Source organism: Daktulosphaira vitifoliae, unplaced genomic scaffold (assembly GCF_025091365.1).
Source record: "Daktulosphaira vitifoliae isolate Bord-2020 unplaced genomic scaffold, ASM2509136v1 Scaffold_1, whole genome shotgun sequence".
Taxonomy (NCBI): Eukaryota; Metazoa; Arthropoda; class Insecta; order Hemiptera; family Phylloxeridae; genus Daktulosphaira; species Daktulosphaira vitifoliae.
This window is the reverse complement of record NW_026099572.1, coordinates 4558747-4585289: the sequence shown is the minus strand read 5'-3', so window position 1 is coordinate 4585289 and position 26543 is coordinate 4558747. Positions and strand designations below refer to the sequence as shown.

The window sequence follows — 26543 nt, the reverse complement described above, 5'->3', positions numbered from 1 at the left end:
AAGTTTGGGAGTGACTTAAGATAAATTGTCTAAAAAAAGTTAGCTTTATTTGATTTAAAAAGAATTGAATGGAAATATTTACTAACAAATACTTGATTTAAAATTATCTATAACATTAATGTTGTAAAAAATGAAATATTATAATATTTATCCACAGTGATTCGAATATAAGAGACAGATTTTTTCTCGACGATTTAATAACATTGCATAGACTTTATACAAGGGAGCAATTATGTGTAAATGGTCCGGTAGGAATCAACTAAACGGGTAAATTATTTAAATTCTATTGGCGGTATATGCGCGTTGGTCGCAAGTTGTCAAGTGGGTGATCGAGGAATGTTTAGGCTACTACTCACGCACCACTCCTAGAAGAAAAATAACCCAACTACCATTGTATTTTTATTTCAGAGTCGATTTTTAAGTAATTTGCTTATAACAAGGTTTTGCGTGTCATGAAAAGCTGTAATTGTTAGCAATTTTGTCACAGCCGTCAGTCGTGGAGTTAACGACTTTCAATCGGTTTGGAGCATTGACTTTCATTATCTTTTTTTCTTACTTAATTTTATTTTAAGAATGTTGGAGAACTCTCAAAAGTCGTGCACTTGGAAACGCCTTTGTTTATACGCCTACATTTTGCACAAGGTCAGCGAATTTAGATGACAGTATATAATGGTCGGACCGATAAAATAACTGTTCTGACACGAAATACAAAAACTAATCGTTGTCGTAATCGACCAACCACTTCTTAGTAGAATCATTTAATTAGTATATTTTTAGGAACGTGACGATATTGTTAATATTTGAACTTTGTATAAAATAATATGATATTACAATGATGAAAAACACATTTAATGACTTTACTAAGTTCAGACTTTATACGCTTTATGTACACTTTACAATGGTAACTGTGTAGTAAACTCGAATAAATGTGTAAATGCAAGCTTGTTTGTTTTACGCACAGGATGTCTTGGCTCCACCCCATGTAGCTTTACTTCCTTGAATTAAACAAACCAACTGGTTAAGGTATAATATTCATGTTTGTTATCGCTTCTTGCGCCCCCACGTTCTAGAAGTTGTTGGAAAATTATAATAAACCTACGCTCACACACTATTATCAGGGTGTTGAATATTAATCAACAAATTATTTGTGCTAAGGTGCAGCGTTATTTACCAGAAACCTGAGGGTTGGTTGATGTACAAGAGGAATTTTCAAGACCTCCTTTACATTGTTAAAACATAAACACAGAAGAGCAGGGTATGTTAGAAAGAGTTGGACTCACTCAATTATGGAACAATAGACTATCGTAAATAATATAACTATTATACCAGTAAATATTTTTACTGTAAGCAGTGGCCATATGGCAAACACATACGAAAAACAATGGATATTCGTGCAGAAGACGACGCCGACGCGTGACACTACTGTATTAATAAAGTGTAGTATTTTTTTAAACATATATTGTGTTTTGGGGCTATAACGTTTTTCGGTTCAAAATATTACTCAGTGAATTTGACCGTAAACAATGGGCAATGAGACAGTTTTCTTTTTGCGACAATTATGTTATACATTTCTTTTTGAATGGAAGGGTCATAGACCTATCATAGTTTTGGATATCTTGGAAAAATATCACAACCACGTAACACTAAAAGAAACGTGTAGGCGTGTTTAGTGTATAGCGTTATTTTACTCGCATTATGGTATGTATACGCAAGTCATGAACAGGTATGAGAATTCCCCACCGAGATTTACCGTTTTTGTATATGTTAGCCTGTCAGATTTTATTGTGGCGACCACTGTATAACCGTAAAAAAGTGTGTTTTTGTCTGTATTCTTATTTTTTAAATAAAAAATTTGACCGAAGAAAGAATTATGCTAATGTACAACGTTAGATATAATTAAAAATTTAAATCAATTGAACACGTTATTTAATTATCAGTGAAAATGTAAAAATACTCTGCTTTCATTATTTTTGTAAAGTGCGTTTACTTACCCTTAATTTTCAAAATATATGGATATTTCATTGTTATTGAACAGTTAAGGAATATTTATTTTGTATTCAAAAGATGCATATTACAAAACAAATGGAAGAACAATTGATCAATTATACAGCTCAAGATGTTACAACTAATGATTATGTTAATATACGAGTAGTTTTCTACCCAAAAAGATAAGTTAACGCTAAAGACGCGCCATTAAAATTATACAACCCAGTAGAATGTTCAAAGTAAAAAAAAAAAAATTTAAGTCTTAGTGATGAAAGCTTATTGGATTTTCGTCAATACATGTTTTCATAGAAAAACATCCAGTAAAAAGTTTTTTTAGTCTATAAATTACGCTCAAATAAATAAAGGTAGATTATTTGCATAATCATCATGAAGGTTTCCCTCGAAACCCGAAATAAATAATGAGATGTTTTTGATGAGAATTTTCCAAAAAGAAAGTCTGGACACAATAATAATAAAGTTATGTTACATGGACATTGAAAAGATATAGTATATTTAAAAACTCTATGAGAAACCCCATTGTTGTAAGTAATATTTTTATTACAATTGTTTTGCGTAATAAAATGTGTCTAATATGATAATAATAGGTATAAAAATACTAATAGAAATGTCACTCAGCGCAAGTTAACAAATAAAAAAGTATGACAACCATAGCGCTGATAATCAAGATCAGTTGTCACAAAATATGTTTTAATTAATTAAACGCTAATGAAAGAGAAATAAATATATGAACGAAAACAGAACACTGTTGTAGTTTTGACGATATTCAAACACTCATAATTGTTTTAAGATTAATTTAATTAATTAAATTTTATGATGATATTTAAATATGGTACATAAAGAAATCCGCGTTAGTAATTGTATATAAATGTAGATATTAAAGGTCACTTCAAGTAATTTTACTCTATTAAAAGTCTTTGATAATTTTTAATAATCAAAGACATTTGTTCGGTTTCATTTCTTTTTGAGCAATATTACTTTGGGTCATTCATTAATTTAAGTGTTTTTCATTCAATTTTCCCAATCGCAACTGAAGACTCGATCAATACTAAGGCATCAAACATTTAGTGGACATTTGTTTTGCTTTTACAAAATACATAAACAAAAATTCCAAAGAAAACAGAAAGAAATACATTTTATGCACATTATTTTGAAAAGAACTTTGTTTATCATTGTACAAAATTATTGTTTCATTTAACCCTCATCATATTGCAGGTGGAAATTAAAGGGAGACAGCTGCTTTACGTGTATACTTTTTGCTTTTCATAAAATCTAAAAGAATTGAGCAACGAGCACGTTTTTAGATGAAATGGTATATTTCTCCCTTTACCTGCTGTCATCCAACCACCTGTCTTCAACCATAATGTATGTTCAACATTCATAACTACCCTGTGCTTATGCCGGAAATAGAACATCCGCCCACTCGTGTTCAAATGCGTAACCGTCGAAAAACTGTCGTCAGGTGTAACACCATTTTATAAAGAAGACAATTCGTCGAAAACCTGATCAATTGTGCTCCATTGTGCTGAAAACGTGACTTATATATACAGTGCACATCAAATGTTTTGTAACATGATCGATAATGTTTTTTATAGATCTTTGTTTGTGGGACCACAGCAAGATTTATATACTATTTGGCCATTTTAACTCAAAATGAGTAACACGTATATAAAAAAAAGTTTACCCATTAGAAGAAAAGTAGCGGTTTTTCCATTGTGCGTAATATCTAATGGTTGTTTTTAAATAGGTTTTTATGACCTAATTATAGAGTCCCAAATAACTACCAAAAGCACGCAAAAACTATATATACTTAAGGCGAAATAATAGTTAATCATACCAACAACGTAAAAGCAAAAAAAAAAAAAATATTTTCGTAAATAATTAAAAACATCGACTTTTTACAAAGGTTTACACAAAAATTGAATGTAACTAGTTCGTTACTTGTTGACCAAAATGCTTTTTACATTTTTAATGACATCATTAATTTAAAAATGAGAATGGCGGTTGAGTTTTTAATGGATTTTACAGAGTATGCAGAATTCAGTTAGTTTCGCGAAATATAGTTGTCTTTAATCATGTACCAGGAACTTTTTTTTTATTAACTTAATGTTGTGATTCTTCAGTTTCACGTCACATAAAAAGTTATCTTAATAGTTTTACTTTTTTGATAAATATATTACATTCATTATATAACTACTCATATTTACTTAATTAACAATGAGTAAAAAATTGTTATTATTTCTTTTCAATTACTACTAAAATAGTTATAAAACATTTAAATGTGTTATTACATCGATGAACATTTTGTTTCTATAATTTTAGTTTAGAAACAAAATAATTATAACATCAAATGTTATCTGATAAATTGTGGTAGAGTTACAAGAATATAATTCTTAATTTCACATGTTCATTAGCCACTAATAGAAAAATATTAGTGACTAGTTCTCTGACGAGATTGTTAGAAATGTTACACCAACTAAATTACAATAGTAATTCAAATACCGTGGCTAACTGTAAGAAACCGCAAAAGAACTTAAATTGGTCATGTTTTTGGTGTTGTTATAAACATTTTCTAGATTTGAATTACGGATAACGTTGAATTGTGTTTGCGATTATCAAGATATAATTATAAATCGTAAATACCTCGTTATTCACTCACGACCAACAACAATTTCTAATTAACCTAGCCACAGTAAAAAACAATGTAACCTATCAGCGCAAGAGACAAACCAAAAGCAAAAACGAAGTGTAATAGTTTAGAAGCACGTAGAAAATAATAACCCTTCTTTATTAGTATGATAAAAAACCGATGATAAAACCACTCACAAAACGTAAGTATTAAAAAGTTCTGATAGTCACTAACTAGAAAAAATAAGCTATCAACAATTCAATATACATCTATAAATAATAAATAGGCGTGGGATGGTAATTGTTACGAGATACCTCTGCGCTATAAAACGGTGTAAAAAATATTATATTTCCAAGGTTGAATGAATGTGCATACTGCAGCTGTTGTTTATATTAAACTACGACAGTAGGCGTACTAGAACGTTATTACAAACATTATAAATGCATATTGCACTCAAAAAAGATACAAAAAGCAGACATAATGGAATTGTGAACACCAAAGTAAAACATTATAGAACACAATAATAGATTTTTTAAATAAATAGCTGATTTAATTCAGAAATTTGAGCTTTTATTCAAGTGTATGATTAACCATTTTCCCACGAATAGAGTTTTGAACACGCTTTTGCTGATTTGAGTATCGTGTAATTCGTTCAACGTATTATTTGAAAATAACTAAACCGAATTCAAATAGCAACAACACAAGTTATAATTACTATTTGAAGCGCAACAAAACCTAAACGAAATAATGATATACTATCATTGAAATATGCTTTAATGGTGTAAAACGGCTATCAGCGAGACTGATTTAATGCGCACCCGATGCTTGTGTAAGTTTTATTGTTTGTTAATTTTATAGTTATCACGGCAAGATCACCTCGACAGCTACTGCTAATAGACCTGACAATTTGTGAGGTCATCCACTTCTTGTAGTTTGGTAATATACTCATCACAAAAAAATTGTTTAAAAGACAATCCATGTACTAGACAATGATCGTAAAATTGTCTAACAATGTTGTCTAATACTCGTCTGGGTATAAGTAGGTTAGACAATTAAAATAATCACATTGTCATTATACGCTAACCACTAGAGATTACTCGGGCTCTGTTTAGATAGCGTGAAAACAATTATTAAAAAACTATTGCACAACCGTCAAAATATGATCAAGACAAATGTGAAATTTATCTGAAATTTTGTTAAGCATAACGGCCGCATAAATTTATTCAAAGGAGTACCTGATGCAGTAAATTACACTACCGATAAAATTTTATAGCTGTAACACGCAATTCAACTAAACCCTTTCGTAATCGTCTAGGGTCACGACAGGATTTCCAATAACGGTAAAGCCACGATAAGAAAATACCAGATAATAAAATATGAACGAAGGATGACATCGATTTTCTTACTGGCACGTAGTTGTGAATAAAATAACACAATATTAAAACTGAATACACGTACTTTTAATACGCCGTAGGTAAATAAACGAATAAGAAAATAGTATGAAAGAAAACCTTATTTGACCCACAAAAATATTGAATGAGAGCGTTTTGTTTAAAGCAAAAACTAATTCTCCATACTTTGAACAAAATGAATCTTTTCTTTTTAATCCTTCTTTAATACATTTGAGGTACAAAGAAAAAATGAAAATTTTTGTTTTAACTTAATAAAGAATACGTGGGTATTACAGCACTTACGGTAACCCGAAAACTATTATTTAGTTAACGATTCAAGGAAGATAATCAAAGGCTATGTTGTCATTATAAACAAAGTCACATCAACACTACATAGTTTTAAAGTAATTTTTGTCTTTTATGATTTCTTTGTCCAAAATAATTAACAAAATAATATTACCTGTGATTAAACTGATGGCACGAGGGGAAGCTAAACAAAGTTCATTATAATTACTTTGATATTCTACTGGTTCTGCTCATGTTGAGCACAGTACAATTTATCGTTTTCGTTGTAAATTATAATACTGAAGCTGTATTGAGTATACGGTAGTTCGCATAATGTAATTATAGCGTAAGAGAAGTCGAGAGGCCCGCGTTAGGATAAGATGTACACCAACCACCATCAGTTTAATCTTATTACGAATTTCGGAATGATTATATTAAGCAAATTTAGTGCTTACCCTCCCCATGAAGTATCTGCGATATGCTTTAGCCGTGTCATCGGTTTCAATTTTGTTATTCCACGTACTGGGGCCACTGGCACCCGTAGCTTCATAATCGTTTTGGTCCTGGCCATCTATCCAGAAACCTCCGCTTGTGGGTAGAACGATATTTGGATAAGGCCGAGGACCTTTCAACGTCTCCTCCAGGAGTTCACGGGATCCATTTCCCGCCGGTAATTCCGGAGGTGGTACTGCACCCGTTGTCGATTTATCCTCTCTAGACGTCTGTAACAGAAAACACAATTTTGTTAGCGTATGACTTGATTTTATATCAAACTATAATGTATTCGGCTTAAATCTAAAAAAACGATTTGGCTCGCACCAAAGCATTATCTTAAGTAATATTTTTACCAAGAAATTCTTTCATTGGCAGCGGTTCTTATGTTTTACGCAGGAAAAGACGATGATAAAACCTTGAAACGTGCCCTGCACATTATAACCTAATATTATTATCATATACTTATGCGAAAAAATTGGGAAATTGATCTAACTGTAAACATATAAATGATTCGTACTTGGCTTGACAATGCCGTTTGATTGTTATGCGGCTGTACACATCGTACATAATAAATATTATAACATAGCTCTAGGCATTGTTAAAAACAACCATCTAAAGAGTGAATATATGAAGATACGACCATTCAAAAATCCTATTCAGACTCGAATAATAGTTAAAAAATAGAAAATTACGTTTTGCTCATTAAAACTGCATTTATAACTAAAATGAGCCTTTTTAGCTTTGACAAGAGCGACGTGTATTTAACATTTCGGAAAAAGTTTTTTTTATGGAAACTCTTCCATAACAATAAGGTCATTAACCTGAATATTTTAATGCAAACGACTTAGCTGGATTTTTTTAGAAGACTTAAAATGTCAGTTTTCTTGTTTTTTACTGGTATTAAATAACTATGGGAATGTACAGACCCAAGATAACAAAGTAATATAAAGCGTGCACTTATCTAGGTGCACTAATGCAGTGGACTACCAGACCGTGAGCTTAGTTTCCTGTACGTCACACAGGAAATTTAGGTACTAGGATTTTCTACTGGATAAAGCACCAGGTTAATTATAAGCTTATTGTTTGCATCATTCTCATTGGTGCTTGAAACAGGAAATACATTTTTGTCGGGTACATCATTAATTTCAGCGACCTAAAGATAATGCTACTTATGATAATTCAGTTTTTAATACTCGTTTTTATTTTAAATGTAAGAACTTAAGCTTACATCCCGTATAATATTTCGTAGTTTGAATTTATTTCTTTTAAGTAAACACTTGAACAAAAAAAAATATTACTGAATTTGTATATATTTTTAATTGGCAAAACAACATAAATTACTAATTCAATAAAAATAAACATTTTACGTTTAAAATCTAAAAAATCATAATATAAATTAAGAATAAATGTCAGATGACAGGACAGTACTCTCCTCTTTCAAGTAAAATATAAGTAAGTCAATATCAAAATAGAAAAGGGATAAAGTGCGTAATTATTTTTCTAATTTTTTACTGCATGAATAATTCCATCACGTGATTGAATTTTGATTTGGTATGCTCATTATTTTAGTTTTAATTATGAAAAAACGCTTGAGGTTTTTTTTTTAATCTAACCATCAGTCATGTGAAATATATGTGCATATATTTTTACGGTATGATATTTTCTGACAGCGTTGAAAATAAATAGTAATTTACAAAACATTTATTACTCATTAATATATAATACATATTGTTTGTCGAAATTTAGACGAAAAATTATTTACGGTCAAATAGTCGAATGTATAACGTATCTTGGGAAAAATATTTTAATAAGCGATGACCGAAAAATATTTACATCTACTACAACACGTGTTTGTTGTGTTTAAATTCAATCTTCTTGATTTTAATTCTATTGGCTTGCAACACACCCTAAAAATGTCCCCTGTTCTATTATATTATAACCAGAATATTGTGCTTCTCTAATGGATTAAAAAGGCAGCTAGTGTTAAACGGAAATCTTTTGGAGTTCATGTCTTTTTGGCGCCCATACGCATTTTTAAACCGCTATTTTGCAAAACCCTTTTGTACATAACGACCTTTTGAAATTTAAATGCCTCAGCATACAATAAAAAATCCTGCAGTAAAATACGGTGGGAAATTCAAGGGGTAATGTGTTGGATGAAAATGTGAAAGACACAAACGTCTAACTCGTGAGGACGTTGAATAATTCATAGGCACGTAAAATTGCATGTAATCGTCACGTTATAGTCGCCAGAGGACTATCATGAACATCTCGTACGAGTGAAGGCGATGTCGTTGTTCGCCAATAATTATTATTTTCTGAGACGGTCGCCCACTATACGATTACTCAACGCCTTTTTTATATTGTTATCAAATGGGGCTGTTTTAATTTGTGTCTTTGTTTGAAAAGTCTTACAATGTCCATCGCCCGTAACAACGCACTAGACTATATATCATATAAAGAACTGTACAATGAGAACCGTTTTAGCTTATGAAATGTTGTGTTGTCGTCGGATTATTATGCGTATCAAGGAGAAGGAAGGAGAGAAGAGCTAAATAATATTTATATCGTGTACGGCGAGAACAACGAGGACGAAAGAGAAGGTTTTTATAATATTGTCTCAATAGAAAACATCTGGGAAGTGAATACGAAAATACTATAAGCGCCTTTTAAATGATTTATGCATAGCCAGCTTTAACAGCGTAGGTCCTTTGCATAAATCTTATATATATAAATCTATAGAGTAATGCGATGTTTAAGAATCTCCACGAACTCGGTAAAGTGCTTTTACTCGACCTCCCTCGGAGTGGGGAAAATGAACTCGGATCCATTACCACACCTGCCACCCGTCAAAGTGTGCGCATTTCACTAGAGTTGTCAATAGCTCCAGAATACGGTATATTTCCAACATGGCCGTGATATATTTATATTTAGTTTTAGGCAAACGGAGAGTAAATTGAGTGCGACCAGGTTCAACGATCCTTGTAGGAATACATTTTTATATCGTTCCATAAGCGCTTGCATTTAACGCCGGTCGGTTTTTGTTATGATTAGAGAAGTAGCTGTTTCACACAATGAAATACAAAACACGAAAACAACACGTTATATAGAAAAGTAAACAAAAACGTTCCTTAAGGTTTTAGGCTTCGATTATATTGAAAACATGAATTTCTGTTGAATTTCTTGTTTTTCACTTGATTTTTTTTTTTTTTTTACAAAAGGACTGAACTTAAAATATAAACACAACATTCCATTTACATTTACAATTTTTGAATTAGAAAAAAACTCAATTCATTTGATTTTGAAAATCGTTCAAGATAAGTGAACTTGACTATGCGAGTTAAGCTGTAGCGTAATAATCCGAATAAAACTCGCGAGCAGTTGCCAAAAAGTTCCAGTGGAATAGTACTCGAATTTATTATTTGAAACTAAATCTTCAATACATATTACTATACGCCACATTAGTGTCTTGGCAAATAAGTATATAAATTAACGTTTTAAAGACTACTCTTTGATGTTAAAATATTCTGAGAAACGTCAAATGCATGTCATAGTATTTTAACAGAAATGGTAAACAAATTGTAAAAAGATTATTCCGTAGCATGAATCTTTTAACGCGCACAAAAATCTGTAGTTTTAGATAGATCAATAAAACACTCAGTGGACAGTTCAACCGTTAAAATTACTGCTCATGATTACCCAATGATTTGGACATAAAACATTGTGATAATCCAGAGCCTTTGGGTCCCATAGGAATTTCAATGGCACAGTTTCTTTATGCAGATAAATCAGTTTACAACGTGATTTAAGATTTATTTTGGTACACCTAGTTTTCACGACCAGTAATAATGGTTACCATCACCACAATCTTTCAACAATAACGCGAACTTCTCTTTTGAAGGTTAACGTTTAAAACTGCTCTGAACGAAAATTATAGTAAAGTAATTAAGTATTTTCCTGGTGTAAAAAAAATATCGAAAAAATTATAGTGGGCAAAGAAACCTTAAATGCCCGTATTTAATACTTAAGGGTAAATCATTGACCACCCACATATTGCTAGGGTTTCTTAAGCAAGCGGTGGACATAATTAGTTTGATTTGTGAACGAAGGGGCGCAGCAGTAAAGACTCGTGCGTGAAGCCCAAGGTGTCGAATGACTTGGTCCGGTAGAAACGCCCACCCGGATGAGGATTTCGCGACACGACACCGGACGACCGTGAAGCACCTGACTCGTGTATGACTCACGAGAAACCCGAGACAACAGCTGATATGAAGTGTGTATGAAAAATGGACTCGGTAAAAAGAATTGCACGCAAAATTTAATACGAGTGTACTGCTACTAGCGGTGAATCATAATTTTTCGACAACGTGTATTGACATAACAGAGTGTTATTATTTCCAACCGGTCAGACCTTTCTCTCGTTTTCACGGCGGCGCGCATTTTGCACCCAATTGACCACTATTTGGGCTTTCTCTTGTATTACTTCCTCGTGATGGATACCAATAAGAAAATAATTATTTTTCTGTTAACAAATACCAATGCGTCCGATCTCATTGTGCTTCTGGTCTGCAATTATACGTATCTACGTGGTTACATTACTACTACTTTATGTTGCGCCAATAATCAGACGCGAAATGACGGCCGTTCTACTCTGCTGGTTCGCTTCAATAACATTATCACCACAACTGATCGTACTAGCTGTTGTTGTTACTGCAGTGGCTGTGTGATACGTGTGTCTGTATAATGGTGAGAATCGAAACGTGAGAAATACAGTACAATGGGGAACAACGACCGGATGCTCGTTTTTACCCTTGGGGTACAGATGGGGTGGATTATACGAATACTATTGCAGTGTCTAATAGGTATCTATAGGTGTGTAATATTTAAAATCAAACAGGCTCGAGATAAAATTTTTTGTCCGTTATTAAACAGCGCAAAACATGTATGTTACCCTCAAATTTACACTAACAAATACACACGTTAAATACATTAACACGTTAGCTAGATGATAACCTAACAAATTATATTGTGCATAATTAGTACCCGTATGTGAACAAGTGTCACTTTTCATAAGCAAACTAATAATGATATTAAAAGTTGGCAAGTGAGGTCAACGCGGTTTCAACTTTTGTCAGCTGATGATATATTTTCACTACTATACAGGATCGAATTTTGTGAAAAGGTCATCTAACTTGAGCCGTTGCTATGCGAGTAGTAGTAACTTTTTCCAATTTGTTTAACTTAACGACGATGGATTATTGTCGGGCGCGAACTTTTAATTATTTAAGTATCGAAAAAATTCAATAAAAAAAATGTGACATTATTTTCATCTGTCATTTTATATATGTCACGGCTACAACGCAGCATGACGATATATTTCACTGACGATGAAAAATAGAAACGTACAAGTATGTTCACGAAACAGAGGAATCAGCCAAATTAAACACGGAGAAGAGGTGAAAACAATTTTGTTGGGAATATATTTTTCTACACTCAAAGAAACACGATATTTCTAAACTTTTAATGCGAATAAACACTCATTGCTAGACGGTTTACCTGAACTTTAAAATTTTCGGAACTTTGGCTGTGACGACTTCCATGTCGTTCTCTCCACTTCAACACCCCCATGACTGAATTAATCCAATTAGATGAGTCTCGAACGTCCACACAGGACGTCTGCCGAACTGTTCTCAAAGCCGTCGTGATGACGGTTCGGATAAAGTACTTAAAAAAACCACTCGCGAAATCACAAACGTACCAAACGCCGATTACGATTACTCAATGGGTCGACAAAAAATCCAATGACTTAACATCGTAGTCGGCCTAGAACACATGTCTGTACGGACGCGCACAAACACCAAGGACACCGGTCGGCGGGTAACTAGACCAGCCGGCTCGGCGGACGGCCCACCGAAGCACTTCTCCCCCACCCGGTAGATCGACCAGCTGTCGATAAGCGGCGACCGTTTGCTTCGTTGTATGTTTAAAAGATAATGATATTATTAGGTAGCCGTAATAAAGGTAGTTGATCATTGATTTAAAATCTAAACATTTGTCTGCCACCTTCTGTTTATATTAAACCGAGAAAATTTTATTTTTAATTTTTTTAAAGCGAAATAAAATAATGATTTCAAAAAAACCACAGCACCAAAAGATTTCAACACGGAAAAAATTTAATTAACCAAAACTTATTATTAAAAAATACAAGTGTACGTTTCTCGACGGTTTTATCAAAATATTAAGTTTTGTTTCAACAATCCCATTACCCAAAATTAATCAATCGATTAGCTAATACCTGTTACTCGAAAGCATAGGTAAAAACTACACTAGTATGAGGCGCACGACACAATTATATCTAATTCGTTAATTATACTCCATTAACATTGTAAAAATCCATTTTCCAGATAACCGCCATAAGTGACCGTAATGATATATTAGACGTTGTCACGATTCGATGGTTTGTTATTCTATCGGAGATATCAGCGCTTTTAACTTATTGCCTTAAAGTATTTATAGCAATATTAGGATATAGGTCATTTTAACATTAAAACAACACGATTGTGTGGTTATGATTTCGTAAAAAACCGTGACTTCTTAAAAATCATTATTTGATCAACTAATAACAACAATTTCTTTGTTTCACTATACTTTTACATGACCACAAACAAAATATCTCTCTTAAATATTTACGTACTAAAATCTAAATTCAACTAGAAGTGCTTATACTTCTTATTTTATAACTAATATGTTTCAATTAGTTTGTACGAATAAAAAAATATAAAAATTCTGGCAGACATTTTTTCAGGAATTGCAGTAGAATTTAAGATATCGTCTATTTACAACACCGGAAAAATTAATTTACTAAATGCTGCAATTGAATATCATTGAATTTATATTTTATATGATTTTGAATGGCACACGAAAATTGAAATATTGAGTAGAATATTTGCCAACCTCTTGCAAATTAAAATTTAAAAACTAAAAATAACAACCTTATCAACAACAGTTAAAAATAATACTGATGGAATTTCATTAGAAAATAACGTCATTGTATCTTGAGTGAACAACTCAATAGTTACAAAAAAAAAAAACGGTTTTTGTTAATTAAAAAATATTAATACACTAAAATATGTATTAAAATTTAGAGTTGATTAATAACATTATGTAAATTATTTATATACTCGCCGCCAAACCGTAATAAAATGAGTATTGTACTTCAGTATGCACACGTCACACAACGATGATATAACTCATGAACTTATGTGGTATTTAAGAATAGAATGATATATTGTTGTTTTTAATGTAAAAAATATTTGAATATATTTTCATCCAACGCAGAATTCACGTGAATAGAAGGCGTACCACAAACGAACCTAATGGTTTATACATATTGCACCAGTGAGGTCTTTACTTTGTGACTTATCCTTGAAATGAGTGCACGTTATTACGCCATGGGCCCACCACGAATGGTATCACATTTATTCGGACATTACATACTCAGAAAGAATTAACAGTTGTTAATATAATATATAACATATTATGTTGGTTGGCAGACCGCCCGATTGTGCGTTTAGTTTTTTTATTTATTTCTATAGGCCATGTTAATATTTATTGTACCACCGAGGGGGTTACTACACACTGCTGGACAGATGTACTTTTTACAAAATCCGCATAGAGCCAAGGGTACCTCGTGTGTAGAAGCACTGAATAAAATGCAACTCGGCGCTTACGACCAACAATAGGGTCAACGTTATAACAATAAGTTAGCATAACTATAATCCATTTTAGAAGGCTTAAATCGTTTCCAAGCCGATGAAATTTTTCGAATTTTGACGTATGTGGACATAATCCTTGAAGTGAAGTGGTATTTGACAATACAAAGATTTAATGCGACAAAACAGTTGTGTAGTTGCGATATGCTTTTATTTCTCACAGTCTGGTGCTAAAGACACTCGAGTGAATAATACATGGGAACTAACTGACTTATCAGACACCCAATTTAATTATATATAATTACTTAAATTACCGACGCATTGTGTGTAAATGCAATCAGTGTGTTTATACATTAAATATTTAAAAAAAAAAAACTAAAAATATATGATACAATTAAATTCTAAACACAGCGCAACGTACTTTGTTTTTAAATTTTACTGTGTTTTATAAAACTAATTAATATTCTTGATAGCATTAAAACGTATACCCATCAAACTTAAACATGTAAAAGCATTAATTCTCTTAAACCTTTTTAAAAGCAAAATCATAAAAATTAATACAAATATGTTTTGTTTTTTTTGTATACCCAGATCTGTATATACCGAACGGAATAAAACAGTTGAACAACAATAAAATATATAATTTCTCTCTTTGAAGTTGACACTTTCTGTTTTTCTCGAGAACAATACATTTCTTACTCGCAGTTAATACTTTAAACAACTAAATTATATTGTATCGGTTCATATTATTTCTTCGAAAATTAGTAAAATACAGAATGCACCAAGTATATTAAATGTCTATAAAAAGTGGCATATTTTCTATGTTATGTTAGTCAGAAAGCGAATTTTTCTATTAAAAAATCTGATGATAAATTATTTTTAATGATATAATTTACTTAAATATACGTTCTCGTAAGCGTTTAAAGTCATATTTCACTGTAAATACCGTGTCTCGAAAAAAATAATTGTTAATATCATGTTTTTTTTTCACAATGAAAAAAAACTAAATTTCACAAATTACTACTTTTGTAGTAATTTGTAATAAACTAGAAACACGAGTAGATGATCTAAACTATGAAAAATAAAAACACTAACAATTGACGCACTGTTAAAGAAATTTATTTGGCTTTACACATTTAAAAATGAAGTCTTATTTTACAAATAGTTTAATAGAAATAAAAACTGAAAACTTCAATTATATAAATTTGTCTATTGAAAGTTTTAGTTAACTTATTTTGTTGTGATATAATCATTGGTGTTTATCTCAACGAAAGAATTGTATACAAATTATATAACCCAAACGGTCTAAATATATTACAACAGTAGCTTAATTTTTTTATAATTGACAAATGAACTTGAGTTTACATAACTTAAATATAACAATAAATCGTAGGAGTTATTTTAATAAGTGTTTTCTTTTTCATTTTTAATCTTTTTTAAATGAGTAATACAATTTCACAGAAAATGGATTTTTTCCCGAATTTGCAATAGGAACATTGAACTGAATGGACTTGTGTTATTACATTGCGTTTATATTTTTGCACGTGACCTTTTGGTATCATTATATTAGTAACGATGACGTTCTGTTCGTAATATTGGATATAACTTGATCACGTACGACTGAAGTATAAAGATATTCATAATGTTTGCAACGCATGCAAATTACGTAGTTAGTGTAGTACACTTTCAGTTTTTTATGAGTTTGCTTTTAAATTTAGCAAAGCCAAGTAAATATCGATTTGCAAAATGACGCGTAATTGCAAGTGCCTCTTATTTATTTTATTTTATGTGTATATTGTATTAAATAGGTAATTGGATTAGTTAGTAAAATATTTTAAGACATTTCAATGTTGTTTTATAATTATCGAGTTCATACATAGAGTGATTCATTTGTCATGAAGCCACTCAACTAATCGAAAAATGAAAATAATTTTGAGTGATTGTATAGTGATGGTTGGAGGTGACACATGAATGGTATTCGTATAACTATTCATTTTTTGGCCGTACTCACCCCCGTCCTAAGTATAAAATAATAATAATAATAATATAATGCCAAAATTTTCCAAAATACTGATTCAAAAGTTATTGACCAGTCATTTTTCCGATTAGTCCATTATTTATAATAATTATGTATGTTTCTATTTAAAAACATAAAGTTGATATCAGAGCTTTTAATTTTATGTTTTGAACAAATTTTAAGACCAACTCATTAATTTTTTTACCATATATTATAATAATAATAACAACAAATCTTAACAAACTGCAGATTTCATGATAACTAATAATAAAAAGTTACAAGATATAATGGCTAAAAATATCGTTTTATCATAACAAATATATGTAATTAAATACCCAAAATATGTTCAATAAAAATTGCATGAGTACATTGTTAAATTGCTCTTAATTTTTTTGTATGCAGGAAACATAGGAATTTGATGTGCTTTAGTTTAACCGTTCAACAGACACTTTTTTTAAAGCCTGGACAGACCCTGACTAATGACTTATACCCATCCAGGCCTAATTGATTATTATTGCATGCCCTACATAGCTCTGTTTGACATCCCTATAAGGTATAAGTGATAAACAAAAATACTATAAAAAAGGATCGTAAAAATATTTTATAATTGATAAGTTAAAAAATATTGTATACAAAAGAAACAAAAAAGTTTTAATTTCAATGTTGTATTTAATTTTTCGACTAATTAAGTGGTATTAAATGAATCACTCTGTATAAATTTTCAAAAAAAAATCTTATAGTTTAATATTAATCTATTTGCAAACTATTTTGAACTAATTTATGAATAATAGTTGTAATAAACAATTCTCGTCATAAGAGAAAATTAAAGACATAGATTTACTTTAAATAAGTCTGCATATAAGATGTTGAATGGTTGTAAACAATTCTTAAGTATATATTTGTTGATTAAATACTTTAGTTCAGACTTAAATAGCTTAAGTTTGATTTAAATGATAAAAAACCTGACTGAGTAACTACATTAATTTATTCTACTTGGAGTGTTTGAGGATTAATACTCAAAAATATTAACAGTGTAATAAACATTATTTAAGTTGTTGGTAAATGGCCAAAATATCTAGTCCCAATAGGCATTAAGTGTTCTTTATATGTGCTCTCCAGTCAAAAAATGTAAGTTTTTTATCGGAATACTTTGTATTGATATAATGGCACTGTATATTCCATAAAAGCTTCCAAAATTATTATTTCATGCTACTTATCAAATTATACATGAGACAATATGTTGGGTTAATATGGACAATATGGGTTTAAACAAGTTACCCTTATTAGAATAAAGAATAAGACACGTTTAGATTCATGGGAAAATTGTTTCAAGTGTATATTTAATTGAAACGTGATAGCGATAAGGATTTCTTTTATTTAAACAATGTGGGTGCATCAATTTCCGTGTAAAAAAGCACGAAACGAAAAGAAGATAAAAGAACAAAAATTAAAAAAGGTAAACCATACGATTTAAAAAATATTAATGTGCCATATTCAAGAAGTATATGAGTCGTTTTGTCTGTTATGTTATCTCGATAAGAAGTGTTTGTTTAGTGCACTTGAGTAATGCACGTGACCAGCTTATTAGATACATGGAAGATATCAATACTGGATTTTTGTTTTCTGAAGCACACGCCAGTGTTCAATAATTTTTCACACACACAGTGTAATAGGTATATTTACTGTTCAATGCACGTAGTACTATTTATTTATTTCCATTTATAAAAATAATAATACGTTCATCTCTTAAGTAAACCTACAGAATGTTTATTGGAAAACCAATATATTTAAACAAATTTTATCAACTGTATTGTTTTTTTTTAAATATGTGCATAATAAACATACAATACACATAAACATAATTGTTTAAGTACTTTAAACTTGGTAAATTTATCAATTTAATATGGTTTCAAAGAAGATATTTTTGTATCCGTTTAAATTTGCATGGTGCAATTTAACCTAAGTTACGGGACTAAAAAACAAGAGTAGTTCAGTTCAAAAAATAGGAAATAAATCTCTGATGTTCTTTTCCTAAATCTATTGCAAATAAAAAAAGCCTATCGTGATACACTGAGTAATGTGACCACTGTATGTTTATAACAGCCTACAAGGTCCGTTACACATGTCACATCGGGTGCGTAGTAGAAAAAATTCTTTTAAACGACAGCTGATTTCATAATGTTATTTGAATCCTGTTTGGTAATACAAAACCTTTATGATATCTAATGTAATACTTACTCAATTCAACTACAATACACAACCCCTTGGTCAGCATAACATGGAAACAATGTATGGTTAATTTTATTTTGTAATTTCTCTTATCTGATGATGTATAAATTGATGTTAAGTTTTGGAAAATAAAATAATTACATCTGGCTTATGTAGTTTTAAAGTCCAGAGTTTCTTGATTATCTTGGTTATTATGATCATGTATATACAAGTGTAAACTAAGTTTCTGCTGAGTTGCAGCAATACAAGTTTAGAACCCATCAAATGAAAATACATTTAAGAAATACTATTTATAACATCCGCACAATTTTCATTTTACATAATAATGTTGTAAAACTAGGTCGAATGTATGAATATGACAGTAGTTTATTTTTTCATTTCATATGACTAGAAACAGACCTAAAAACATTTTTTTAAGATAATACAGTTTATTCGTAAGCCTTATCAAGTGAAACTGCGGGCAACTTACGGCTTAAAGATTGACTTTAGACACATTTCTTTAAAACATAATTACTTAGTGACTTTAAACTCAAAATAAACAATAATGGAGTAATGTGCCACTAATTTACCAATGTAGTCGTTCATAAAAAGTTAATTATTTTTATAAGTTATGTGCACTATGCAGTAATAGGTAACTAGACCACCCAGATTATTAGTAGACATTTTTATTCATGGCAGCAGACGTATAACGCGTAGAACATTTAACTCCTCCACAATCCTGTTCACTTATAAAAACACCAATTTCATAGTTACGTTTTTTAGTAGAAAAATTATTTAAGCATATCGAATTGGCAGCATGAAGCCTGAATATAAAAATACTTTTTAATTTTTAATCAACTTTTATACGAAAAGTAATTTGTTATTTTCAAAGACCGTCAAAAGAAAAAAACAAGCAGATAAAAAAATGTAATTGATTGCTTTTTTGTCAAGGTGTTAGTACGGAAAATTTTTCTCTCGTTATTTATCGGAAGTTGCCATTTTACCAGATCAGCAGGAAACCTCCTTCAAACTTATGGTATAAAAAATATTCTTACTTCTAATAAGGCTATACTTTGAAGAATATTCTTCTTTTAACTGTAAAATGTATAAAATACTTTTAAAAATTGATTACAAAATGTGTCCACCCATTAAAATATAGCCATATAATAATACAATGGTAGTCAATGATTAAAATTGATATCAAATTGTACATTTTTAAAGAAAAACAAAAAAAATCATCAAGTTTTATAATCAATAATGATGAACCCTAAAATCGCAGAATTAATTTGTTTGCTTGTGTTTTGTTTATACAAGGTAATAACGTGAATAAAGATCGTTAATGTCTGCATTATGAGCTATAATGTAACTGCAAATATTTGTTTAATTTTAAAAGGCCAATGATCTTTTTGAGACTATAAATATCTCCTGTGTAAACTACCTGATACACATGCGTAAAAATGATCAATAATTAGGAAGGATATACTACATAAAGTACAATTCCCGATAATTATTAAAAAGTAAAAACTTTTTTAGCGCATTAATCATGATTAATATTTACCATTGCCTACTCTTCATTTATCACTCCTAAATTGTATTAAGAGTGACAATGCACCAACAGATGATGTCGGGGTCAATGATATCGTTTCTATAGTAATAACAAGGCATCTATTATTTGCTTCAATAAAGACAGGAGAATATTTCACTAGCGGTTATTTTAGATGATACAATCTATGTAAGCAAAAATAGTATCAAAGAATTTTACTTCTATTATTCGGAGTATCAAACCGAGGTTCATTAAATAAAAATAAAACACAATTATACAACTGTAGACTGAGTACAGTGAAATAAACACCGCTAGTGCTCATGTTTTTCAGTAAAACGTCACATTCTCTACTGGAAAAATCATTCAGTATCCATTAAATACATTATTATATTATCCTAAGATAGAAACAAATCGTTTTACTGGTATAAAAAAATTGTAAGATTAAGTAACCTTAAAATTCGTGAGAAATAATTTTTCTTCGCTTTTTTAAGCCCATTAAGGGTCATGGCGGCCTACTCCAAATGAGAAGGTTTCTTAACCATTGATACTCCGGATTGAGAGTTTAGTGCGTCACCGGATAGAAGGATGGCGATTCCAATTATCTAACTGATCTCTCACTCGTCAAATGAAACCGCCCGTGACCGAGTTTCGAACCCGAGACGGTACGCATCAAGTACTGCCGCGTACCGTCTCGACCACGCCGTCCCTCATACCACACCATGAGAAATCATTCCTAAAAATGTTTATTTGCTAGTTTATAATAATATAAATATTATATAGCTAATATTAAACGACCTAGATTGAAAAATCAAAACGGAAGATAATGAGTGGTACGGACAAAAATTTCTGTTGTCATTGACAAGAACAGTATGATCAGATGGACGAAGAGAACTTTCTTACTCTATCTTATACGACGTCGGAATACAAATTTTCAATTGATATAAAAATACAAGTTTGATTTAACAGATATGATTCCATGTTTTATAGGTCTACAGCTATAGCTATATCTATATGCTATAGCTTAGCTGCAGTTGGAAATCAATAATTTTTAATAAACAGCTACTGACAGAACATATGATAAAAATGTATAAAAATTAACTTTGAATAAAAATATATATTTCAACGTTGTGTCAATCAATTTTAAGAAAACTTTAATAGTATAATTAAGAATCCCTTTTTAAATATTTCTACATGGAATACTATCAAAAATTCAAGAGTTGAACTACTCACGTCCTCATCTTGTTCCTCTATAGCCTCGACCATGGGCTCTTTGATAACGGGCTTCTTGTTGTGTGACTTTCGCGTCATTGAACGCATCATAATACGTTACTACGATTTCCGTTCGAAACCGTAAACCGGCACAGGTATTATCGTACAGAGTTACAGTTTTCTATAAAATATCTCTAGAAATGAAGGTGCCCCCCTAGTTTGTGTTTTTGTTTTATTTTTTTTTTTAATGATTTGCCGTCGTTAGACCCCTCCGGTACGGTTAGGATACCAACTGTGTAAACTTAAAAGCCGTCTCTGCCGCAGAGGTGGATATGATGAATAGCGTACACCCAATCAACACAATAATATAAAAAATAATGTGCTGTATAATTCGCAATTTGAAAAATTAAACTAAAAATAATAACCATAAATGACTTTAAACTAAATTTTATTAGCATAGTATTAAATATATCTATCAAGAAAAATTATTTCAAATAATGGGTCACCAAGTTCTTACAACAGAATGGAAATAAGTAAGTTTTACCTTAAATCTTATACATTGTTGTACGCCAAAAAATTTAATTTATTTTAATTTATTTAATTAAAACTATGATGCTCCACGTGTTAAAACAAGATGAGTTGGATTTAAATGGCTTTTGTGAATTATAAACATTAATGCTTAGCAATTTAATAATTTTAAAGCAAGTGTAAATACACGTGATTAAAAGGTTGATGTTGTGAATATTTAATACATATTATTTTAAGCATCCCACTCTCTATGATCGATCATATTTAAAAAAATATGTCAGTAAACTGTTTATATATATTATATATTAGTTAGTATCCACCTATAGTAAATTAAAAAATAATTTCAGTATTTTTATTATTTTTATTATGCTATCATTTAACAACTGAATAAATACATTAAATCAAACAAGAACGCTTGAATTTTGCAAAGTTACCTAGGCATTTGTTCATTATTACATTAGCTATTTTTCGAATCAAATATACTCATTATACATATATTTATATATATATAACTTTGACCTTATTAAAAATTAAAAATACATCATGATATCCTAACACTCATAGTTGATACATACACTCGATGTTAACATTGGAAGTAGTAAGCGATTCCCCATGATTGAAATTGATTATCAGAATTACTTTAAAAATTTTGATGTTCTACTTGCTTTTAATCTGATGACGGATTTCTGGTTTTTATAAAGTTTTCTTTATTTTAAATGGTAAATTATGAACAAAAATGTAGAGCATATCACAGAAATATTACATTTAGTTTAATATTAGAACAATAATGACACTAACGATTTGAATCAAACTTCTTTTAAAAGAAAAATTTAAGAACTTTATGTATGCGCATAAAAAAGTTAACACAACGATCTGACAATTTTGTGATTATACACACACGTCTGTGTATCATCGAAGGACCAATTTACTGTTTTCAATATAACGCGGCAACTGTCATGTACAATAAAAATCAGTAAATTTTGGAATGTTTAAGCTACTAATTAATTATAGTTGAAACAGATGAAACCGATGAAAATTATGTCAAATGGACTATGTAAATAATAACAAATACTATACCAGATATTTTAACTACATAATTTATGTTGTCACGTTTGAAATTTTCACTGTACTTTCATAATGCTATATGAATAAATGATCATTTTTGAAGTATCCGAGGATTAATAAGTAAATATCTCTTTTAGTTTTAAAATTTTTAACAAATTTAGTTTTCAGACTTAATTTTTATGTTTATTAATTAATAATTATACTAAACTAATTATAAGGGCCAAACCTGTGTTTTAACTTATGCGTTAAATAATAGTTGATATTTTAATATAATAATATCGTAATGATAGCGCACTTTTATTTTTGTGTTCTTTAAATCATTAGAAACTGTAATATTTTAACAAATTAAAAACTAAAATTTAACATATTTTGGCCAAGCTATTAGACATTAACCGCACTCTATCAACACAAACATGCACTATTAGTATTAAAAAAAAAACATAGATGTCACTTATTTATAGTAGCTATATATGACTACCGGTAGATGGCGTTAGAATTATTATGTTCGTGTACTTAACTTGTATAATAATATTATGCACTTTTAAAATGACTTATTCAATAAAATTAAAATTGATTTTAAATAAAAAATAAGTTTTCAATACACGTAAAAAAAATAAAAAATAATGGTAGGCGACCCAAAATAAAAAAAAAATAATAGAAAATTACTAAAAAATACATTGAACTTTGTCTTGTAATAATATCACTAAAAAATTCAACATAATTTTTGAGTCAGTGATAAACTACTCTTACTAGATTTAATCATTTCAGTTTCAAAAAAGCCTATATTATCTTAAAACTCTTTATGCAGTAGTAATTTTAAGTATTTATGATGGAAATGATTCTAAACTTATGAAAAAGTTTTATGACTATTATGATCCTTTAATATTTTATTTGTGTAACACACTATTTACAATATTTATAACGTAAGCTGTTTAAAAAAACAACTACAAATAATATTTATTACAAAATCATATTTTTTTGGCTTTGGTGAGTTGACTAAGATGATGGTATTTACAATGCTGTTTTTATTTTATGCGCAAGAAATGTTAGTTCCTACTGGATCAAAGTAATTTAATGCTATAATATTGCAAATTCCATCAAGTCTAAATTCTTGCCATCTAGTTCAAAATTTACCCCTAGGTTTGTATACTAAAAGAAAACATCAAAATACAAACATGACATTAAAATGTGTGTAGCACATAAAAAAAAAATTTCTATCAACTTTATCTACCTATCCAAAAAAATCTTATTTTTTTTTACAAAAATATTGCTCTACTTATACATTAAATAATTTGTATAATTAAACCATACATATTAAATCGTGTTGAAATATATTCAATAATAAATGTCATGTAGCTTTGGATTAAGATAATGTTAACAAAATTTATAATAATTAATCAAAATTGGTTTAAAATTTAAAACAAAATAAACTTTAAACTAGATTAATTATGATACTCATTATTTATTTTATGAATTTCATAAATAAAAATTGTATAGGTCAATAAGGTAAATATAAACAAATGTGGTAATTATAATTACATTTTTAAATGATTATGGATACATGTTTATTTTTCATTTATACTTATAAAGATAATTATATATTTAAGGCTTATAATTGTCTTATTTGCAATAAAATCTGCTAAATATTCTTAGAATAAAAATGAATCTACAATTACCCTATTCATTTTATTTAGCCTTAATTGAATCTATGACATAATTTTGAAAACAATGGTTATTTTCTAAAATTTATGATAAATATTTCTAGTAAATAACCATTAGTTAAATTTTAAAACAATAAAATGATCATTTAATATAATACTATAAGGTTTATAGAAAATTTTCTATAATGGATGGTTAATTTTATAAGCCAATATGAATATGTTAATGTTTTAAAATATCTTTTCAAGGGACTTTTATTTTGTCATTCTTTCGATTATCAAAAGGTGATGATTATTTTTCATCGATTAAATTAAATTTTATAATAACTCCAAATAAGCAATTAATATTATTGTATTAGGTGTTATTAAAATTTAAATATTATATCTATATCTTTCTACAAAAAAAAATTTTAATTTAATTATTTTAAATTACAGTTTAATTTTATTTGAGTTAAATATATTAAAATAAGTAATTATATGTGATATAAAATTAAAACATATTAAAATATTCTTAAAAATACAATATGAAATTCTAATTTAAGTTTCAAGTGATCTTTGAATTATACTAGTTACCAGCTAAGATACGATATATATACTATTACAATTTTTAACACTTAAATAATAAATTCAAAATTGAAATAAAAAAAATAACATAAGGCAAATATATGATAATTACTATATACTACTAGTGTGCACAGTGTATTGCCTACCTCAGTGCCTAAAATAACTTAAAATAAAATATGGATATGCATATGAAAATATTTAAATTATTCATTGTCGTTTAATTCTCACGTTTAATGCCCTCACTGTTGAATATACTTAATGCAAATCGACACATATACTAATAAGTAAAAAGGGGTTCAAAAAGGAAGTAATCTAGATCTGATAAGACAGTAAAATAAAACGGCCATAAATTTATAGCTGTATGAATATTTATTTAGATATCTTATTTTGTGATGAAAAACATAAGTATTTAACAACGTATTACTTTTTAAATTAAATAAAAAGGGTGGGCGATATTTCAGGTGATAAATTTACACATTTAAACACTAAAGTTTCCAATAGGTTGAAGTGAGAAAATTTGCAAACATAAGTTTAACAGGCATTTTATTGTTTCATCCGGAAACTACTAAAAGAAAAAAGTTAGCTGCGCCATTGAAGAAAGATAAATCCAAAGAGATTTTAATTTAATTGAAAACAACACGTCCTTAAATGTCTTTACCACTGAAATGCATGTCAATTTAATAAAGAAATTGAAAAAAAATCTTTCACTTGTTGATCTATATGTTGAAAATACGCAATTTAAAGATACAAAAAGAAAACGTGCAAAGAATTTCAAAGTTTAAATAATAAAAAATAACGTTTTGGATACTGTTTACTTTTATCGAACATATGCAAAAGAAATACTTAACAAACTAAATTGTTTATAATAACATAATTGTTGTTTGATGTTTTTCCGTTATTTCTTCACACATAATTTAAATTGTGAATATTTTACATAAAAATTATTACAAAATCGTTACTTCACATCTGAATTTTATTTTTCTAATAAATCATAAAGTAAATTGGTTTTTTACCATCCCGTACCCTTGACAGAATACCAATATGATGTTAAAATAAGATTTCAAATGTCAGCTCACTTAAAAGAGCTCTGTTGCAATCGTCAATCACTACAAAATGCAATCCCACCTACTAACAACAAGTTTTTGCTAAGAGGCAAAGAGCAGCACAAAAAAAATACATCCATAGTGCCAATATCGTTGTTGAGCTATATCTAACTGCACCGATAGTTATTGCTG

At 29.5% G+C, this 26543-nt stretch overlaps 1 protein-coding gene across 5 annotated transcripts in view; it reads right to left on the bottom strand.

The window, feature by feature from the left end:
- LOC126896854 (rap1 GTPase-activating protein 1) overlaps positions 1-26543 on the bottom strand; it is a 116037-nt gene that overhangs the window by 7405 nt on the left and 82089 nt on the right. For 3 of the 5 annotated variants that reach the window (XM_050669981.1, XM_050669982.1, XM_050669983.1), the window contains exon 4: positions 6765-7031. In XM_050669981.1, the coding sequence (XP_050525938.1) occupies positions 6765-7031 (267 nt within the window). Of the gene's footprint in view, positions 1-6764; positions 7032-12360; positions 12693-21514; positions 21672-26543 lie in introns of those variants that run through there. The other 2 variants (XM_050669984.1, XM_050669985.1) reach the window with 2 other exon arrangements.